General features: G+C 44.5%; 3 protein-coding genes across 12 annotated transcripts in view; 2 read left to right on the top strand and 1 right to left on the bottom strand.

Annotated features, from left to right (window-relative positions):
- Positions 1-449: 449 nt before the first annotated feature.
- On the bottom strand, positions 450-5636 carry samd7 (sterile alpha motif domain containing 7). Its single transcript, XM_037275552.1, has 9 exons — positions 5547-5636; positions 3041-3172; positions 2835-2958; positions 2633-2757; positions 2466-2547; positions 1549-2210; positions 1363-1478; positions 1176-1286; positions 450-833 (listed from the first exon to the last, which is right to left on the bottom strand). Exons 2-9 carry the CDS (start codon positions 3141-3143, stop codon positions 576-578), a joined length of 1581 nt encoding a protein of 526 aa, XP_037131447.1. The 5' UTR covers positions 3144-3172; positions 5547-5636; the 3' UTR covers positions 450-575.
- LOC119136799 (apolipoprotein D-like) lies at positions 2658-15851 on the top strand. Of its 3 annotated transcripts, XM_037275553.1 has the most exons (8): positions 2688-2769; positions 9939-10076; positions 10206-12210; positions 12278-12354; positions 13280-13324; positions 13506-13669; positions 13797-14648; positions 15230-15851. In XM_037275553.1, exons 4-8 carry the CDS (start codon positions 12297-12299, stop codon positions 15617-15619), a joined length of 1509 nt encoding a protein of 502 aa, XP_037131448.1. In that variant the 5' UTR covers positions 2688-2769; positions 9939-10076; positions 10206-12210; positions 12278-12296; the 3' UTR covers positions 15620-15851. The 3 variants fall into 3 exon arrangements, with proteins under 3 accessions (XP_037131450.1, XP_037131448.1, XP_037131449.1); XM_037275554.1 differs by lacking the exon at positions 9939-10076 and having other exon boundaries at positions 2689-2769; XM_037275555.1 differs by lacking the exons at positions 9939-10076; positions 10206-12210; positions 12278-12354; ... (2 more) ...; positions 13797-14648; positions 15230-15851 and adding exons at positions 7863-7972; positions 8366-8500; positions 8629-8750; positions 8818-8903; positions 9151-9699 and having other exon boundaries at positions 2658-2769.
- A 338-nt stretch (positions 15852-16189) lies between these two features.
- LOC119137159 (RNA-binding Raly-like protein) overlaps positions 16190-17459 on the top strand; it is a 32886-nt gene continuing 31616 nt past the window's right edge. For all 8 annotated transcript variants that reach the window (XM_037276247.1, XM_037276249.1, XM_037276243.1 and 5 more), the window contains exon 1: positions 16190-16381. The gene's annotated coding sequence lies outside the window, so the exon portion shown is untranslated. The remainder of the gene's footprint in view (positions 16382-17459) is intronic.

Below are 17459 nucleotides of genomic sequence, written 5' to 3'. Positions count from 1 at the left end.
TACAACCAAATTCAAAATACAGCATCGAGTTTATGTGTCCAATATAGCTCTCGGTCAGTCTTATACTGTCCCCAGGTGGCCAAGGTAGGCATCAACACAATGGTTTAATCAAACAAAATCTGTTCACTTCTTTTTAATTCTATATTCAATGATGTCAATTACGTATGTTTTTGTTACGTACAACATTATACAGTTCTATCGTTCTTGTTAAAAAGAAAACCCCACATAACACAACCTTTATTTTGGGGGGGGGGGGGGGCGTGTATTAATGGCATTCGCATTCAATTTATTTGGGGAAGATGATTTGAGATATGTGCAATCGGAGTTAAGAGTGTGGTAATGGAAAGAACTCGTGCTGTATCAAGGCACCACTGTATTGTGATTTTCCGACATGGCGTTGATCTATAATTACAATAAATATCTATTACCACTTTAATAAGTGAGTAATGCAATGTAAAACAAACCTTTATTTACAATCCGTTTAAACAGTTCAAAAGGGTGTATCAAATTCCAATGACGCTACATAAATAAATACATCAATGAACTTGTGCTGCTGTTTTGGCTAACCAGAGAGTTCAAATGGGCTCTGCGGTTAACTCTTTAGCTCGAGGGGAAGTGTTGTCCGGCTCGCAGAGGTGCTCGGCGGGTTTCAGGACGTCGATGGCTTCCCGGGGGCTCGCCGCCATGACAATCATCTCTTCGCTGTTACAGTTCCCAGGTGAACCCATCTCTGATGAATGGTCGCCAGGCTTGTTGTCTGGGGCGCCTTGCAAGGGGCCAGCGGGGAGCGGAAGGTTCATCATGTACAGCATGCTGCCCGTGCGCCTCGACACCTGTTGAGGTGAGAGAACACCAAATAGATTAGACTTGACTTATTCTAGATGTATTCATTCAGATTTTATGCAATCCACTTTGTATATTGTGATTTTTTTTAATCGACTGGTTTAGCTTTATTTTATTTGTTTAATTTTCAATCTATTTTTCATTTTCTTCCATTTCATTTAGTTACATTTTTTATTTCATGACATTTATTATTTTGTCGAATTGAAAGTTAATTTGATTGATTTCCTTTCATTTTAGTCAATTATTCTCATTTGAGTTTTTTTGACAGTATCATTAGATTACACAACACTGCATTATATTACATGATAGTTTCTTCCATTTGATGACATTACCTGAGAGCGGATCTTTAGAGCAGGCCCCAGTTTAAGTCCAAGTGTGTCCAGCAAATGCTCCTCTGACAGCAGGGGCAGTGTCTCACCATCAATCATGTGGTCTTTAAACATCTGCACGGTCAAATGGTTTTCTTTTGTGAGCGTGACAGCATTGAATGGAAAAGAGAACGCAAATGGAGACACCCACCTGAGCGTACTCTGAACATGTAGGAATGGTGGTGATAAAGTTGTAAACGTCATTGACGCTCCACTTCCGAATGTCTTCAGATACCTCATCACCGTTTAGGAAGACATTGGGCGGACCTGAGGAGCCAATTGTTTTCATCATCCTATCATCACTAATCATTTGAGCGATGTTTGTTTTCAAACGCACCGGCAGGTAGGAAGCCATTCCCGGCAACAGGGAACATGTAAGGCATCCCCCCTTGGGGTGGATACATGAACTTGTCTTGGAAGGCGGCACACTGGCTGGGCGCGTCCTTGTCATTGGCTCCATTGTTGCTGGCATCCACGCGCTGGTCCGGAGCGCCGCCCTTACGCAGGCCCACCTCGCCCTCCTTGTAGATCTTCCTGCCTCCTGCAGCCGCTTCAGAGTCCACTTTGGCTGGGTGGTGCGCCTTGCTGACAGAACACTCCTCTCCCACTTCCCCCTTCAGGTCCACTTCCTTCTCCTCCCCGCCAGATGCACCCCCGGGACTCCGCTCCACGCTTTTGTCTTCAGCCGGGCCTTTGACGTGACCGCCGGGGTGGTCGACGCTCTTGTGCGCGGTGGGCCGCCTGCCCACCCGGCGGCCCCGCTCTCTGTGCAGCGTGCCCATCGGGGGATAGGGGCTGGCTGTCATAAGGATGCCGTTTGAGTGGAGGTCGTCCAGCGTGGGCCGGTGGACAAAGACGTCGTGGCCATCGGGCATGCGCTGGCGGTTTCTGAAGGCCATGGGGTTGGAGGGGTACGACATGGGGTTTTCTATGCCCATCAGACCCTTTTGGTGGGCGTTCTCCAGCTCTTTCTGATGCAAAATGGCGTTCATCTCCATTCTGAACACAAGATGAAAAGACACTCTACGTCCTCTGGCTTCCTCCCACATTCCAAAAAGTTCCATGTTAGACTACTAGAGGGTACTTGGAGTTTGCCAACCAGTTCACAAGACATTCATTGTTGGAGTATATGTTCATGATGTAGTCAGAAAGGCCTAAACGGAAGATGAGGATCCACAACCATCTACCATGCGGCGCATCTCCGTTTCATTGTACTTGGTTGAATCTTTCGTTTGATGTTGACCATGCACTCACCTGGCCATGTTCTGCTTGTGAATGAGCTCCTGTCGTCGGGCAGCTGTTTCCATGGGCTCCGAGGGCAGGAAGCCATAGCCAGCTGAAACCAAGACACACATTACACTCTTAACCTTAGGGATGAGAAACAAACTGACTGGAAACTCTGTGTGTGTGTGTGTTCTCACCTGGTCCTGGAAAGGTTCGCCCCGGTAGGACGCCAGCAGGTGGCGCCAGCGGGGGGCCCAGGTGAGATCCCATGTGCATCTGTCTTCCATCCGGTGGTACCATCTCGACTGGCGGTACTAATTCCCTGAGAGAGGAGGTAGGTTAATTTTTGATGTTGTACTTAGATAAGATCACCAAAACTTTAGTTGGAGCCTCCCGAACCTTTCCATAAAACGAGGTTCAAATGGTGTCGGGACACCCTGTAACCTCTGCTGACCCTGAGTGAGGATCTGTGGCGCCATGGCCATTTGGTTCCTCAGCATCATCTCCTGCCTCTGCCTTAACTCTGCCACACACACACACACACACACTTGGTTACCGGAATACCATTAAGAAAATCGCATAGTCGTCCTTCCTTCCTTTCTTACCGTTTGCCGACATGCCGTTGACCAGCCGGTACCAGTGCTTCTCATCCATAGCTCCCTGCTCTCCCAGCGCCGTCATCTTCCTCAGCTGCTCGCGAGGGGTCATAGTACGCTCCTCGGGCCACCACGAGGATGCTGCACAAAACAGAAAACCAATGAAAAAAGGAGGCTTCAAAATTAGCTAGAATTACAGTATAATGTAATTTCATCAATTTTCTATTGATGAAAAGAAAAATGGCTGTCTCGAAGAGTAAACATTGCTATTCTTCATATGCACCACCAAGAGGCAGCAGTTCATAAAATGCTTAAATACTATCTAAAAAAAAAAACAAACAACCACCTACGCCAAGTCATTAGTATTGGCATGTCACTATTAAATACTGTTAAAACCAGCAGTAATCCACCTCCGCATTTGACTGAATGTTTACCTTTACAAACTTGCATCATGTCTATTTACTGTTTGTGCAAATGCTGTCCCCTGCCACTAACCTTGCGCATGATGACTACCTCTCAAGTGTTCCCTCTCAAAGCATCTTATCCGAGGTTTGTAATCCCCCCGCTAGTCAAGCAACAGTCTGCCAGCTACATCTGCTGACCCCCCCCCTCCTATCCCATCTCCCACCTTCCTCCCCGCCGTCCCCACTCGACTCCCCCACACTTCCCCCTGGATCCTATTAGCTAAATCGTGGCTATACAGCACTTTAACAGGATGTGTCGGAGGTAATCCTCACGTTTAGAGTTTTACCCCCAGCAAACCTTGTCTGTAAGCATCCTGGACAAGACACCCTGAGTGCAAAGCCTATTAGCCCCAATTAGCACCCAGGATGTCCTAGAAACACCTCAGGGATAAATATGGGGGGGGGGGGGCACAGTCGGTTGATGTGGTGCTATGCGGCCAGCATGACACACCTGCGTTCCTTTTTTCGCCGTCCAAGACATATGCCATACGCTCAGAAATGTAGTTTTGTGTGCAGTCAACTCTTTGCTCGTGGGCCGCTGTAAGGAAACGCATCTCGCTTGTTTAAGGATTATGGGATTATCTCAACATTTAAACAATCAAATTGTGTTAATCCTGCCACATTTGTGGCAACAAAATCAATATGAAAAAAAAATGTTTCATGAACCCTGAGGCGATCGCAGCAAACAAAAATGAGAGGCGTTTTTAATTCGGGTTCAGGGGAAGTTTAGAGATTATTTATGGTTGTTTAACAAAACAGTCTTGTTGGAATGGTAATAATTCACTCATGAATATGAATACACTCAAAATAGGAGAAAAAGGGATCAGTTAATCCTGTCATTCATCAATTTATTTTTGCTTCATTAATGATTATTTATTAAAATATTTACAATTCATTAAAAAAAATGTAAATACAAACAAAATGATTGATACTGTATTAATAACCCACATTTTTTACATTATTATTAAACAATTCTTTCTTTGTATTGCTTTTTAATTATGTGGAGGGGGGGGCAAATAACCTCACCTCACCTCATTGTCGATTTATTCTCAATACTGGTGTGTAAACAATAGTTCAGAACAATTCGAGAACAATTCTCCAACCTCCTAAGTAATATTATTATTTTCAAAAGAGAATAGCCTTAACGAAAGGTGAGCGAGCGCTGGCAGTATTTGTGTGACAGGCGGCTGGCTGCCTAATGCGCAGGGGATTGGACTCCTTGGGACTTACTGTTGCCCACGTAATCCCATTACAAGAATGAATTAAAGGGAAAAATTGCTGACGACTTATCTGCAGCCTATAGAGGAGGTCATATCAGACATTGTCTCGCCTTTTCTTAATCCTCCTGACAAACACATACACACGCATACACACAAATATACATGCACGCCCACACGCACACGCAGTAAAGCTTCAGAGACTCTCAGTTACACATGGACAATTCCATTATACGCAGCTTGTCAGTGGCAAGCGGTGATTGAACAATTAAAGCAGGGTCAAGGCCTAAAAAGGGTTGCAGGGTAAATCCTCTTGCAAACCCATCAATCATACGATACTCTTCTGCAGAACATTCATTCGAATTGAAGGAAAGATAAACACCCCTTTACTTTCCTTTTTTTAATCAAAATTACTTTGGAGAAGTTGCTTGATTCTGTGGCTCCTAAGTGTTTCCAGTTTTACTCAATTCAAGGTACCACATATGGTTTCTACAAGACATACCAAAAAAATATAGATTGTTTTTATTTAAATGTTCTAAGTTACCGAATATTGTTCCTTTCCCTCCAAAACTACTCAATACATTTTAAACCATACAATATAAAACAGGTCTAGTTTAAGTCATTTTTTGCTCGATAAAAATCTTTTTTTTTTTTTCCATTTGCTGATTGGTTGAGAGTAGTCACCTGATTATCCTGCATCAACAAATCAAGATGAAGTTACCAAATCTGACACTTGTCAATTGATGAAATGGACGCCGATGCTGTTTAAACTAACAATGTACAGCATCATGTCAAGTGCTTCCATTTCAGCACGGTCTTTCCGGAAGGACTCACCTTGAAAATCCAGCGAGCGAATCTTTGTGTCAGTTCAGAACCGATAAGAAAATAAGACAAAAAAACAGCTTTGAACATCCGATTGGAAGCGTCCCGTTCCGTCCCTCAACGCTTTCTCAGCTTCCCGCCACACCAGCCAGCTGCCTAACTGCCTTAACTAAAAAAGACCTTCTAAATACCGATTGGTTTCATCTCCATTAGCGTGCCTTATCCGCGGCGGTAAGCCCTCCCTCGCCCTGACATCACTGCGATCTCCCCCGTCCAACTGCCCGGGTGCACCTTGCAAAAAACTCATGTGTAATTACTGAAGCAGCACTGCTCCTTAAGCGCTAAACCTCTTTGGACGTTTACCTCACTAATCCCTTGTTAGCACTTTAGGCCATAGTTAAGACACCTAAATGCTTAGCTCCCTTTTTGCACCGGCAAAATAAGCAAAGACCTCCCGCTCAGAAGCCTGATGCCGCAACGCTTGGAAAATCCTTCCATAAGTCTTGTTTGTGCCTTTTATTTGATAGAGTGTTGCAATCAACGGGGTGCCGACATATTGGCCCAAACATGCTTGGTGGTTCTTTATTAGAATTCCCTCTAAATTGGCCAGATCATCTCCTCAGACCTCCTAAGATGACAGTTTGTGCCCACCAGCCGCTACTGCCTTTGAGGCGTGTTTTCTAAACGGGACCACTGTCCATGGCCACCAACGTTTCCGCAAAATTAAGACTTAACGGTAGAGTCCACATTTATTGACCTTTCATACAGAGCACAGCGAAGCGGGACGGCTGAAGGCGGGTGGCTAGCCCCGATAGCCTTCAGAAATAGGTTGCATTGCAGTGGATAGATAGATGAAGTCATGTAGCCATATATACGTAGTTATATAGCCTCCTGGACATTGGTGCAACAACATTCATTTAGCCATGCCTTTCACACAGAAACCCAGTGAAGCGGAACAAATAAAGGCATTCAAATAACCTCAATAAACTTGAATAATATATTGGGCTGAAAGTGGATAAATGAAATCATAACGATGCTTTCATGCCAAGAGCCTGCATTTATTTTTTCTGTGCCTTTCATGTAGAAGTTAGCAAAGAACGAAAGAAATGAATGCAAGAGCCTCACCAGCCTTCAATAATTTGCTCGCCTTTATTGGCACTCTGTGTGAAAGAGGCTAACTCCGTCAATCGGCAACAAATTTAAAAAAACATTTTAGGGAACGTTTCGATCAGAGATGAATTTGTCTCGATGTTTTTCTGCACTGATCTGCACTTGTTTTTTCTTTAGAACATCAGCTTTTCACAATAATAAGAATAATGAATGAAAGTATGCTAATAAACTCACCAGCCCTCAATAACTGATCAGCCTGCTCTGTAGAGATGAAGACTTTCCACTTAATTAGCGCACCAAAGGAATAATGGTAGAGTCCTTGTAATTTTTTTTTTTAATGCCTGTACTTTTCAAACAGAACCCAGTGTCGCCCCTTTTAAATTGTAAACAGGCATGACATCACAATTGGTCAATAAATGATAGCCTACCACGAGCGATACTAGCAACATTTTGCGCTCCAAAAGGCCTAATAAAGGACTTTGGAATTAAGCATTAGGACTTAAAAAACATCTAAACTGGTCATTTAGGAATCTGTGTAAGCTTTTTATGAGGGATTTCTGTCCATCTTGTTTGCAGGCGGCATTATAGAGTCACAGTGAGGCAAAAGGATCACAGCGGGTTTAACCTCCATGGCTATAAATTGACAAACAAGACACTCTTTCTGCTTGGTCCTCTTCTAATTACAGCTACAATCTGCCATCCGGACGTTTCACACTGCCGCCTAATCCCGCTAAAGTGGAAGCATTACGTCTTGGTTAAATCTTGTTGACCTCTTGTTGACTGTGAGCTGATTGTTTAGGTTGAATAATCCCAAAAATAAGCCTTCAATCTGAGTGGCGGCACATTTGGGAACATGCTGTTGTCATCAAAATACCGCGGGAAACGGCACCAATAGGCTGAGAACTATTAGCGTATCAGTTTTGTCATAGAAATGCTATATATTACCACAAAAAAAACTTGGAAAAACACAGGAAGTCTGCCATTGTGCTTTGAAGCGGCCATTTTAAGGACATAGTCACCATTTCATGGACCCATCAAAAATGTATTGTCTTTGAGATTCTCTCCATGCTCTACATTTTTTTCTACATATAAAGCTGTAGCAAAAACCCCCTTCAGAATTCAAAGAAATGTTTGTATGTAGCACAGCAAAGACCCAATCAAGATAGTTTTATAACATGTGCCGCTACGTCCCTCATGATTCCAATTTGCTGCTAATAGTTGACTTCAAGTCTGAAATAAAGTGAAGGCTCCAGCACAAAGGCACAATTGATGACGCACTGTGAAGCAACTCTCACTCGCTGTAACACTTCTGCCTGACCACCTCGGAGGTAAGAACTTACTCTCATAATTTTTAAACGAGTTTTGCCATAAGCAGATTTAATCACGCAAACTAGCCTACAGGTATTTTTAAATGATATTGATGTGTTATGTCTGAATTCGATGTCCTGTCATCCATTTTGTTTACAGAATAGCAAAAATGGGGATTCAAGCTTTAATTCCTCTCCAAGTGAAAGTTTACGGTCAAACTAAACATAAAATAAAGAGAATTGTCTATTCAAAACAACTTTGCTGTCTGCTAGCTTAATGCTAACACATAATGGGAATAGCTTTGACGCGGCGTGACGACGCAATTCTATAGAGTGCCGCAAGACACCTGATTTCAATTACAAAATAAAGCAGCATATGTGGGATTACAACATAGCATTTTTCATCTTTGTCAGGTGTCGAAGGTGAAGCTCATCATGAAGCTGTTTTTGGCACTGGTGGCATTCATCGTACCTCTCGTCAGAGGTCAGGTGCCTCACTGGGGTCCATGCCCTGAACCCGATGTTCAAGCCGCCTTCAACCTCAAACAGGTAATTCTAATTTATGCGGCAGCCCTTTTTGGAAAGGAAAGGAAACCACCAGGGGTCAAGGTCATGTTCAGGTTATGAAAGTGGTGTGATTAATCAACAATGAACAACAATCATTGTGCCTGTCACAGTTCATGGGGAGGTGGTACGAAATCGCCAGACTGCCGACGCAGTTTGAGAAGGGACGCTGCATCGAGACCAATTTTACGTTCAGAGGGGACAAATCCATTCGAGTGGTCAGCTCGGAAATACTGTGAGTGACAAGATGGTGATTACGATGACATTTCCGGGATTATAACAAGAATCGTATTGATCAACAGGAAAGGAGAGCTCAGAAAAATCGAAGGAACCGGTGTCATTGAGGATCAGAAAAATCCTGCCAAGCTTGGAATAAGCTTCTCTTACGGTGAGTTGAGTGAAATCTTATCAATCCCTTTATTAAATATACAAACACTCTCAAATTGTCACGTGAAAACACTCGTAAATGGTCTTTTCCCAAAGAAATGTTTCAGAACCCTTTTAAGCAATTGATACTTGAACACAAATGGTGGAGCAACATATGTAGACAGACAATGTCACTCACGAGCATATATTTATTACCCTCTATGAAAAATTTTATATTACTGTCGCTTACCGATGCATGTATCCATCAGTGCTGCCATTTTCTCCCTACTGGATCCTGTCCACCGACTACGTGAACACGGCACTGGTGTACTCCTGTACTGACATCCTGCGTCTCTTCCACCTGGATTTCGCCTGGATCCTGAGCCGCACGCGTACGCTGCCCCAAACAAGCATTGACAGCGCCAAGGAGACCTTTGCCAACAACAACATTGACGTCATACGCATGATGGACACCAAGCAGCAGGGCTGTGACAAAGACGCGCCCTGGAATGATGACCAGCTCTTATAATACTTTTTCTAGTAGCGCTTCTGTTGAGAGGGGAGGAGTTCGTTTTTATTGTCTGTCTACATGTGTTGCTGCACCGTTTGAGTTCAGTCCATTGCTTACTGGCTTACAGCACCGCAACATAGATGATATTTAGCATTAGCATTCTGGTAGCTGACTGAAATGCATGATTTAAATATACAATGTGTGCTTCTCCTTGTGTTATGTTGAGTTCAACTGGGAGTGACAATAAACAGCGTGAAACCTCATCTCACAGGCTAAAAAATTAAAAAACGGCTCATATCTTAAAAAACTCATTAGTCGGGTCATTGGCATCTCGAAGCGCCATTGTATGCAATCTTAGCTATGTTTCCAGACTCCTTGTATATGAATGAAGTCTCATTAAAAACAAAGATGCAGTTAGGTCTGAGTGGTTTGAACTGAGCGGCCCCAGGATAGAAATCACACAAAGTTAAGATGTTTAACGAGTGTTTCAGAGAGGTTTTCAAGGAGATTCCTGCTGTTGTAGCTACACTGTTTTGATGCCCACAGGCAGGAGACGACACCTACTTTAAAATGGCCTCCACAACAAACTCGGCTGTCTTAATATGACATGTTCTTGCCACTATCATCTGCAGCCCATCTGGGTCATATCTGCTTCCTGTTTCAGTATCATTGCAGTCCATTGAGGTAATACACGTCTACTTCCTGTTTGGATATCTTGTCACGTGCTGTTGGTTGCTTTTTGAAATGCACTTTATCGTTTGTGACACAACTTGTAAAGTATTGTTATATTCACCATTGGGTTTGCCCATGCAGATTTCGAGGAACTGTTTTTGGACGATGTCATCCAGTGACAGATGGCGATGGATCGTGCAAATCAAGACCTTCATACTGAACATTCTTCCAAGTAAGTGCAGACCCGCCATTTTGCTTGCATGGCTTAATGACATACAATTTTCCTTCTGTTGTCATTTTGCTTTTTAAAACTCAACCTGCAGATGTTGTGGGATTCTTCACATCCCCCAAATTCTTTCGCCTGGCAACACCTGGCTAGTAATTATACATATGATGGGCTCCTGTAAACATGTTGTACATGACAAGTGATGAGTGGTGTGTTAGTATCATGCCTTGTGACAACCACTAGAGGGCGCGTTTGCCTGGTATCTGGGTCATGACTGTGCTATATCCAACCACACAAGTATTAATTTGATTCTAGTAGTTCTCTGTTTATTTTTTTAAGTATCTTTTTCAGCCAGTGCAAAAAAAAAGTACATTCATATTTTGGTAGTTGAGGAAATCACAGGGGATTGGCGCCAGATTTTTTGCTCCATGTTCTTCGCAAGCGCCACGTCGCTTTTACAAGGGTCTGCCTTTACATGAGCGTCTCGTTTCCAAGCAGCATGAGGCTCTTTTACGGGCTCCCAACGCATATTTTATTTTTAGTGGTCGATGTAGTCGAAGAGACACGTCACCACGGAAGACTGAGATGGTATTTAATTATGACATTAATTGATGCTTTTATGAAGTAGGCCTACTGTGGTGTCGCCACCATCAGGTCACATTGGTTTCCTTGCAGTGGCAGGACAATATCAGTTGGTGGCAGTAATGTGACATTAAGCCAACTGCCAAGAAAAAAGAAGAAAAAGAACTGACAATACACAAGTTTTGTATATATGTTTAGCATCCACAAGCATCGTGGAATGCTTAATGGCTCAACTTTCCACCAAGTAGCAGCAAGATTTAGCTTCATTAGTGTGTCCTGGTTAGGAAGTTTGCTTCCTCTAATCACTCCTTAGTGCCTCTACCATAAAAAGCATGGCGGCGCCTCAAGGAAAATCATAAACTGAATGATCATTTATGTGCTGTACTTTTTTTTTTTCCCCATGCTGTTTACACTGACAAAAAGTGTTGGCGCACTCGTCATCGGTTAAATGGAAATGGATGAAACCCAGTTAAATTATTAATCAGAGACAGAATATTGTGCCTTCAAAACTCTAATCTAAAAGCAAAATCTATTTTTCAAACTGTTACACACCTTTGCTTTAAATCTTAACCTGGAATCGTAGGTCAGGCTTCAAGCTTGAATATGAAACCACTTCCTTGGCCCAAATTTGAAACCCTAATCCTAATTTGAAACCCAAAGTTTTTGTTTCAACCCTAGTTTCAAACACTAATTTGAAACCCAAATCCTAATTTGAAGCTGTTCTAATTCTTAAACTAACCCCAAACCCTAATTTGTAACCTTAATGCTGTCGTGAAAACCACTATTTCAAACCCTAACCCAAAATTGGACCCCCCAACTCAAATTTGAAAGCTAATTTGTGGAGTGGCATTCCTCAGGGAAATGTAATAGGCCCATGCATTATCTATAGAGAAACTTGCAGAACAATATCTTTGTGTTATCATCCCGGATAAGGACCATTTTGCAAGGCTCCTGTTTGGTTTTGACAGCGGTGTGCTGTATCTATGTGGATTTAATAGCTAACAGCTGTTCACTTCCACCCAATAAGCCCATTATGTAAATGTAAAAATTCAACTGATGGCAAAAACCTGCCAGGAAAGAACACTTCTCTTGTTAACACATCCCTCCGCACCACTCGGCTTCTAATGACAGGGCTGCCGCTGGTCGGGGCGGCGGCCAATCCAGCCAGCAATTCTCATGGCGTTGTCGTTTTCATTTTTAATGATCTGTTAGGGGGTGGGGGGCTCCTTAAAACCACCGCCCCTGCTTGCCTCTCCCATACTGTATAGGGGGCCAGACAGCTAAGGCCAACAAGCAGAAGAGGAGCCCAAGACAGAGACCCCTTCAACACCAGCGCAGGTAACACTTTGTCCTGCTGAAGTCGGCGTCTAGGTCAGAATGTTAACAGTCTTTATTTAACACGCAGGAAGAGCCTCAAAACGAGCATGGCGTCGCCTTCCCTGATCCACGTTGGATTCCTTCTAGCCATCGTTTTCTTACCAGGTGATGTTTTTTTTGCTTTTGCTTTTGAAATGCATGAAAGATAAATATAATGTTTTGGGTTTTAGTGGATTTTACGGTCATCAAAAATGACAACTGTGTTAAAATTTAGGACAGTAAAAACTGTACTTATGAATAGGGATTTCATTCAAATGCCTTGCTCATAAAAGTTAAATACACATCTGACAAAATATATATATCATCAAAAAAATAATGGGAAATTTATTAAATTAAAGACATAGTCAAAAAATACATCGAAACCTGAATCTAGCACCTCATCATTTTAAATATAACTAATAAAATAGATTTTAATCTCAAATTAAAATGTTACTAAAATCACGCATTACGTATTCCACAAGGGTTAAATCTGTTTACCCTAAAAGGAGAAGATGCAACCAGAAAATAGTTTTGTGGTTCGTTCTGTCGTTTTATATTAAACCATCTTTTCATAAATGCAACACGGATGATCAAAATGGTTCTTGATAGGGCCCTATATTAAAATCCCTAGCCGCTGTCCCCATCAGCTGAGTAGACAGTTTCCATTTTACGAGTCGAGTGCTAAACTTCAGAAGGTAAAAGCAGAGGATATTCCACACGGGAATGCACGCAAAACACATCCGCATACAGTTTTTAATTTTTTTCCTTTTGCAGCATAGCCGTAATTAGCGTGTGTGAGGGCCTGCACTTTGAAGTTTTACAGGTGGAGGTGGCCCCCCGGTTGTTGTATAAACACACACATGCTAGTTAAAAGCGAGGGCGGGTGCTGCCAGGGCGCCACGGTCCGGGCACCTGCCGCGTTTCGCGCCCCGGGGGCCCTTTTGGCCGCCTCAGTGTTTTTTCTTCCGTGTGCGGGGAAAGCGCAACATCTGGTCCTTGTCAGAGAAGTTGCCTTTTGCTTGCTAATGTGATTCCCGCGTGTGCTTAACAGAGTTCCTCGGGGCCGTCCCACTGGAGCAGCGCAAGGAGGATGAAGGTAAGCCACTCTAGGTCATAAATAATAGAATGAATAATTGTGTTCTTAAGGAATAATCGAATTTAAAACTGCAATCCACTTCTAAGATTCATGCATTATTCACGCTAGAGTGTGAAAAAACGCTACTGAATGACTTTCCAGCAATCGTAGGAGTTCTTCATCTCGAGTGCCGTGTTTCCAGTTGGTGTTGTGTCTGATGACGTGAAGGCTGAGGTGGTGGCCAACCTGAGGACGTTGGCGCGCCACAGGAGGAACGCGCCCGTTATGGCGGTGCCCCAGTTCCAGCACTCTCCAGACTTCTGGGGCTGGTACAAGTACTTCATGGACAGCCACAACCAGGAGGGGGTGAGTGCGACTAACATTCATTATTTAGTTTCTCATGCCGCTTTTGAGTCTGGGATTTTTTTTTCCTTTGTTTTGATGAACCATTATTTGCTTGTAGATGCTTACAGCAGGACTTTGTACTTTATAGGTTGAGGATCTGGACCGTCTGTACGTGGCGTACCTTCAGAACAAGCACCGGACGGAAGAGGGCCCCACCTTCAACCACTACCTCAAACACCTGAGCGAAATCTACAAGGCGTGCGCCGACTCTGACGACCCAGAATGCATTGCAGAGTCTACCAGCAAGCCCAAGGCGGCCATGGTGATGCCTGCTCCCGTCAAGTCCGCCGCCGCCCAGATCTGCAACCCCTACGTGGACCCCTACTGCCTCTTCCCGCTGACCTCCAAGGCTGCCGCTGCCCCGGCGCCGGCCCCAGCCAAGGCGCCCGCCCCCATCCTGCCCATGGCTCTGAAGAGCCCCACAGGCTTCTATCACTACGCCCCCATCCTGGAGCCCTTCCTAAGCCACGAACAGAAGGCTGAGCTGCTGCGAATCTGCAACCATGACGACGTCGAGTGTCTTCAGTACCACCTGAGGGCGGCGTACGGCTACCGACCCGCTGCCGGTCCCGCTCTGTCCTACGCTGCCCTCAAATGTGACCCCAAGGACCCTTATTGCAAGCCAATGATGGTTCAAAAGGCCCCCACTGGGTATTACCATCGTCTCTACCCAACCTGCGACCCGGCGGATCCCCTTTGCGTGGCCTCGCCCGCCGGCCTGGGCGTCGACTCGGCGCCTCAGGAGCAGCATTGCAACCCGCTTTTTGACGCCGGTTGCAACCCACTAACCGCCACCAAGCCCGTGCTGGAGTATGCTCCCAAAGGCCAGCCCGCCCACGTCACCGCCCCCCTGACCTGCGACCCCCGCTACGATCCCTACTGCATACTGGCGGCCGCCGCTGCCCTGCGCAAGTCCCAACCACAACTCCCCGAGCAACAGGTCTGAATCTCACGCCCTGAGTAATGTCGACTAGACTTTCATTTTTTTCATTCTCTTTATGAAGTAATATACGTTGGTACCTTGACTTAGGAGTGTCCCAACTGCCTTTTTTTTTAAATTTTGATTTATAAAGGCCAGTTAGAATATTGGTTGCGAGCGAGCTTCAGACACGCTACCTCTCTCATGAAGTAAAAGAAAAATGGGGCGACTGAGGTACTGCGATGCCCTCGCACAGTCGATTCACTTTCAGCTATGAATTGAGCGGGACAAACAGTCCAACGCAAAATGACCACATAGAGTAATCACATTTTATCACCCGCTCTAAGTTGCAAGCATGGTCATAGAACAAATTAAAATCATAAGTCAAGGTACCACTGCAAAGTGGATGTTCCAGACCGATCTGCAATAGCTCTAAAAAAGATAAGCGCTACAGACAGCAGATTTCTGCGATAGACAAATAGACCCAAAAAAATCTGCGACATAATGGGAGAACACTCTCGTGATTTTCTGTTGCATCATGCTTTCACTGTCTGTCTGTATTGACCAAAACCCACCCATCAATTAATCAATCAATCAATCAGGTCGGCTACAAGCTGGGCATCCGCGGCAAGACCAAAGAGGGCTACGATTGCTATGTGCACTATGACAAAGACTGCACCCCGATCGACCCCCAGCAGAAGGCCCAGGCTCCACCTGAGCCCCGCTGCCATCCCTTTGACCCCACCTGCAACAAGTTTGCGCCACCCTCCGCTGTCCAAGCCCGGGGACCCGGCAAGGGTGGTGTCATCCTGCCGGACCCCCACTGCGACCCTGAGCTCGACTACAACTGTCGCCTGCGTCTCGCCGACACAGACGACGAAGAGAAAGAGGTTTCCCGGCCCGTCCAGAAATCAACCAAGGAGGCCACAAAATCCGCCGTCCCTCGTTTTGAGCACTTCCTCTGGGGCATCATGAGCCAGCGCAAGATTTAAACCAAAAATCACAGCATAACATGAAGCAACTTCAATAATGTGAGTTTTTTTTTTTTTTTTTTAAACAACAGTACAGTTAAAAGAATGTTAGCTAGATACTGTTAGGTTGCAACAAGTGTTGTACATTCCTTTGTCAAGATACCCAAAGTGTATTTAATATTGGTTTTCTGCCCCAGCCGCTTCATTTATTCCGTTTTGATGAAGTTCTTAATAAAAACTAAAGCTGAATGGGCCCATTTCTTTATGGCAAATTCTTGAAATGATCAAACTTTGACACACTTCTCTACTCACATTAAAGGTTCTGTAAATCAGGGTCACCCATATGTCTGGAATATGATTGGTGATCATGTGGCCAAAATGGATGACATCCTGTTCAATTTCAGCTAAGATCCCTGAGATCTTTTTGTACGCCCTGTCGTGATAGACATCAAACTAATTCCATGAATTTGACATAACTGATGCCTTTCTCCCCCACACTTTGAAAGATGTAATACCAGTGTTAGCCACAAGGTGGCAGACATTCCTCACCAGCGCGTCCAAGCAGTCGGCTGTATAACTGTGAAGAAGAGCTTGTCAGCAGCTGCAACATCCATCTCCAAAGTTCTCCCACACCGTTGACAGTTCGCTTCAAGTGTATGCTGATTTAATAAATGTTTTTCCTCCTAAAACATGGATATATTCGACGCTTAATAGTATTTCAAACGTGAAGTGGCCGTTTTGATGGACTCTCCCCAACTTTTCTCGACTCACCTTTCAGTACAGGTGAGTGAACCAGCCTATTGATTATTTGGGGATTTGAATAACATTCAGGGGGGGGAACCGCTACATGGATAGAGTTGATGTCGGCGACACAAATAGAGGCACATCCACAGGTTGGCGCGTTTGACAGAGCCGATACATTTCAACCACCTTTGGGTTGCTTAATTGTCTTTAAAGAGGAGCTAACTGATGAAAAATGTCAATACGTATAGTCGTCGTCATCACCACTATCAGTTCAAGCCCCTGTTTTCTAATCATTGTGATCAAAACTATCATCGACTTAATGACCTCGGTGTGCTCGTTTCAATCCACTCTATTGAAAGATTTAAGCCCCTAAAGCCCCTCCGTGTAATTAAATTTGATCGAAAGTGGTCTCGGGGGAGCGAAGATCAAACCGTGTGGTGGTGAGAAGGAAGAGGCAGCGGCGGCGAAGAAAGTAAATGTTTGGGATCAATTTCACGCCTCCGTGAAGAATAATTGCGGCGGATTGGAAACATTATGATTAGATGTGAAAGATGAGAATCCGATTTAGGCCCGACGGCCACGGTCCAACTTGGCATGGACACTTGTGGTTGGTAATCAAGATAGATGCATTGGTTTTAAATTTCCCATTTTGCATGGAAAATGCATATTGAATTTTTGTCAGGCCGAGACCAAATTGCAGTGGTCCACTGTATAATAAACATTTTTGGGGACTGTTTTAAACCAATTGCACTCTCAATTATTTGACCGAATATTCTCTTTGCGCTAAATGCTCTGCAAGGAAGCTAATTACAGGGAGCTCTCCCTGGCTTCCGTTGCCCCTCCATGCCATTGCGAGAGTGCAGCTGAGCCGAAGTGCGGACATACTGTACGGTAATGATATTCTTGCGGCGTGGGCCTCGTCAAGGCGCAGTCAGCAAAAGCGTCTGTCCATGCTGACTCAAGCAGGTCCCCCAGGAGCGCCCCCCCACCCCACCCCCACCCCTCGAGTCTCCCTGGCAGCCTCCAGGATGTTGTAGCTGCAAGTCAGCCAATGTTGCTGGAATGCCAATAGAATAAAAAATGATAGACTGTGTGCAACGCTTTAACATCATCGTTG

The sequence above is a fragment of the Syngnathus acus genome, chromosome 17, assembly GCF_901709675.1.
Source record: "Syngnathus acus chromosome 17, fSynAcu1.2, whole genome shotgun sequence".
Lineage (NCBI taxonomy): Eukaryota > Metazoa > Chordata > Actinopteri > Syngnathiformes > Syngnathidae > Syngnathus > Syngnathus acus.
This window is presented reverse-complemented; position numbering and strand designations above follow the sequence as displayed.

Bases quoted from the DNA above. Each gene is read 5' to 3' on its own strand.
- samd7 (XM_037275552.1), bottom strand. From the start codon at position 3,143: ATGACCCCTCGCGAGCAGCTGAGGAAGATGACGGCGCTGGGAGAGCAG. The intron at 2,758-2,834 runs GTTCGGGAGGCT...CTCCTCTCTCAG, and splicing joins GAACCTCGTTTTATGGAAAG to GGAATTAGTACCGCCAGTCG. The intron at 1,479-1,548 runs GTGCGTTTGAAA...TTGGCTCCTCAG, and splicing joins GAATGGCTTCCTACCTGCCG to GTCCGCCCAATGTCTTCCTA.
- LOC119136799 (XM_037275553.1), top strand. From the start codon at position 12,297: ATGGCGTCGCCTTCCCTGATCCACGTTGGATTCCTTCTAGCCATCGTT. The intron at 12,355-13,279 runs GTGATGTTTTTT...TGTGCTTAACAG, and splicing joins AGCCATCGTTTTCTTACCAG to AGTTCCTCGGGGCCGTCCCA. The intron at 13,670-13,796 runs GTGAGTGCGACT...TGTACTTTATAG, and splicing joins ACAGCCACAACCAGGAGGGG to GTTGAGGATCTGGACCGTCT.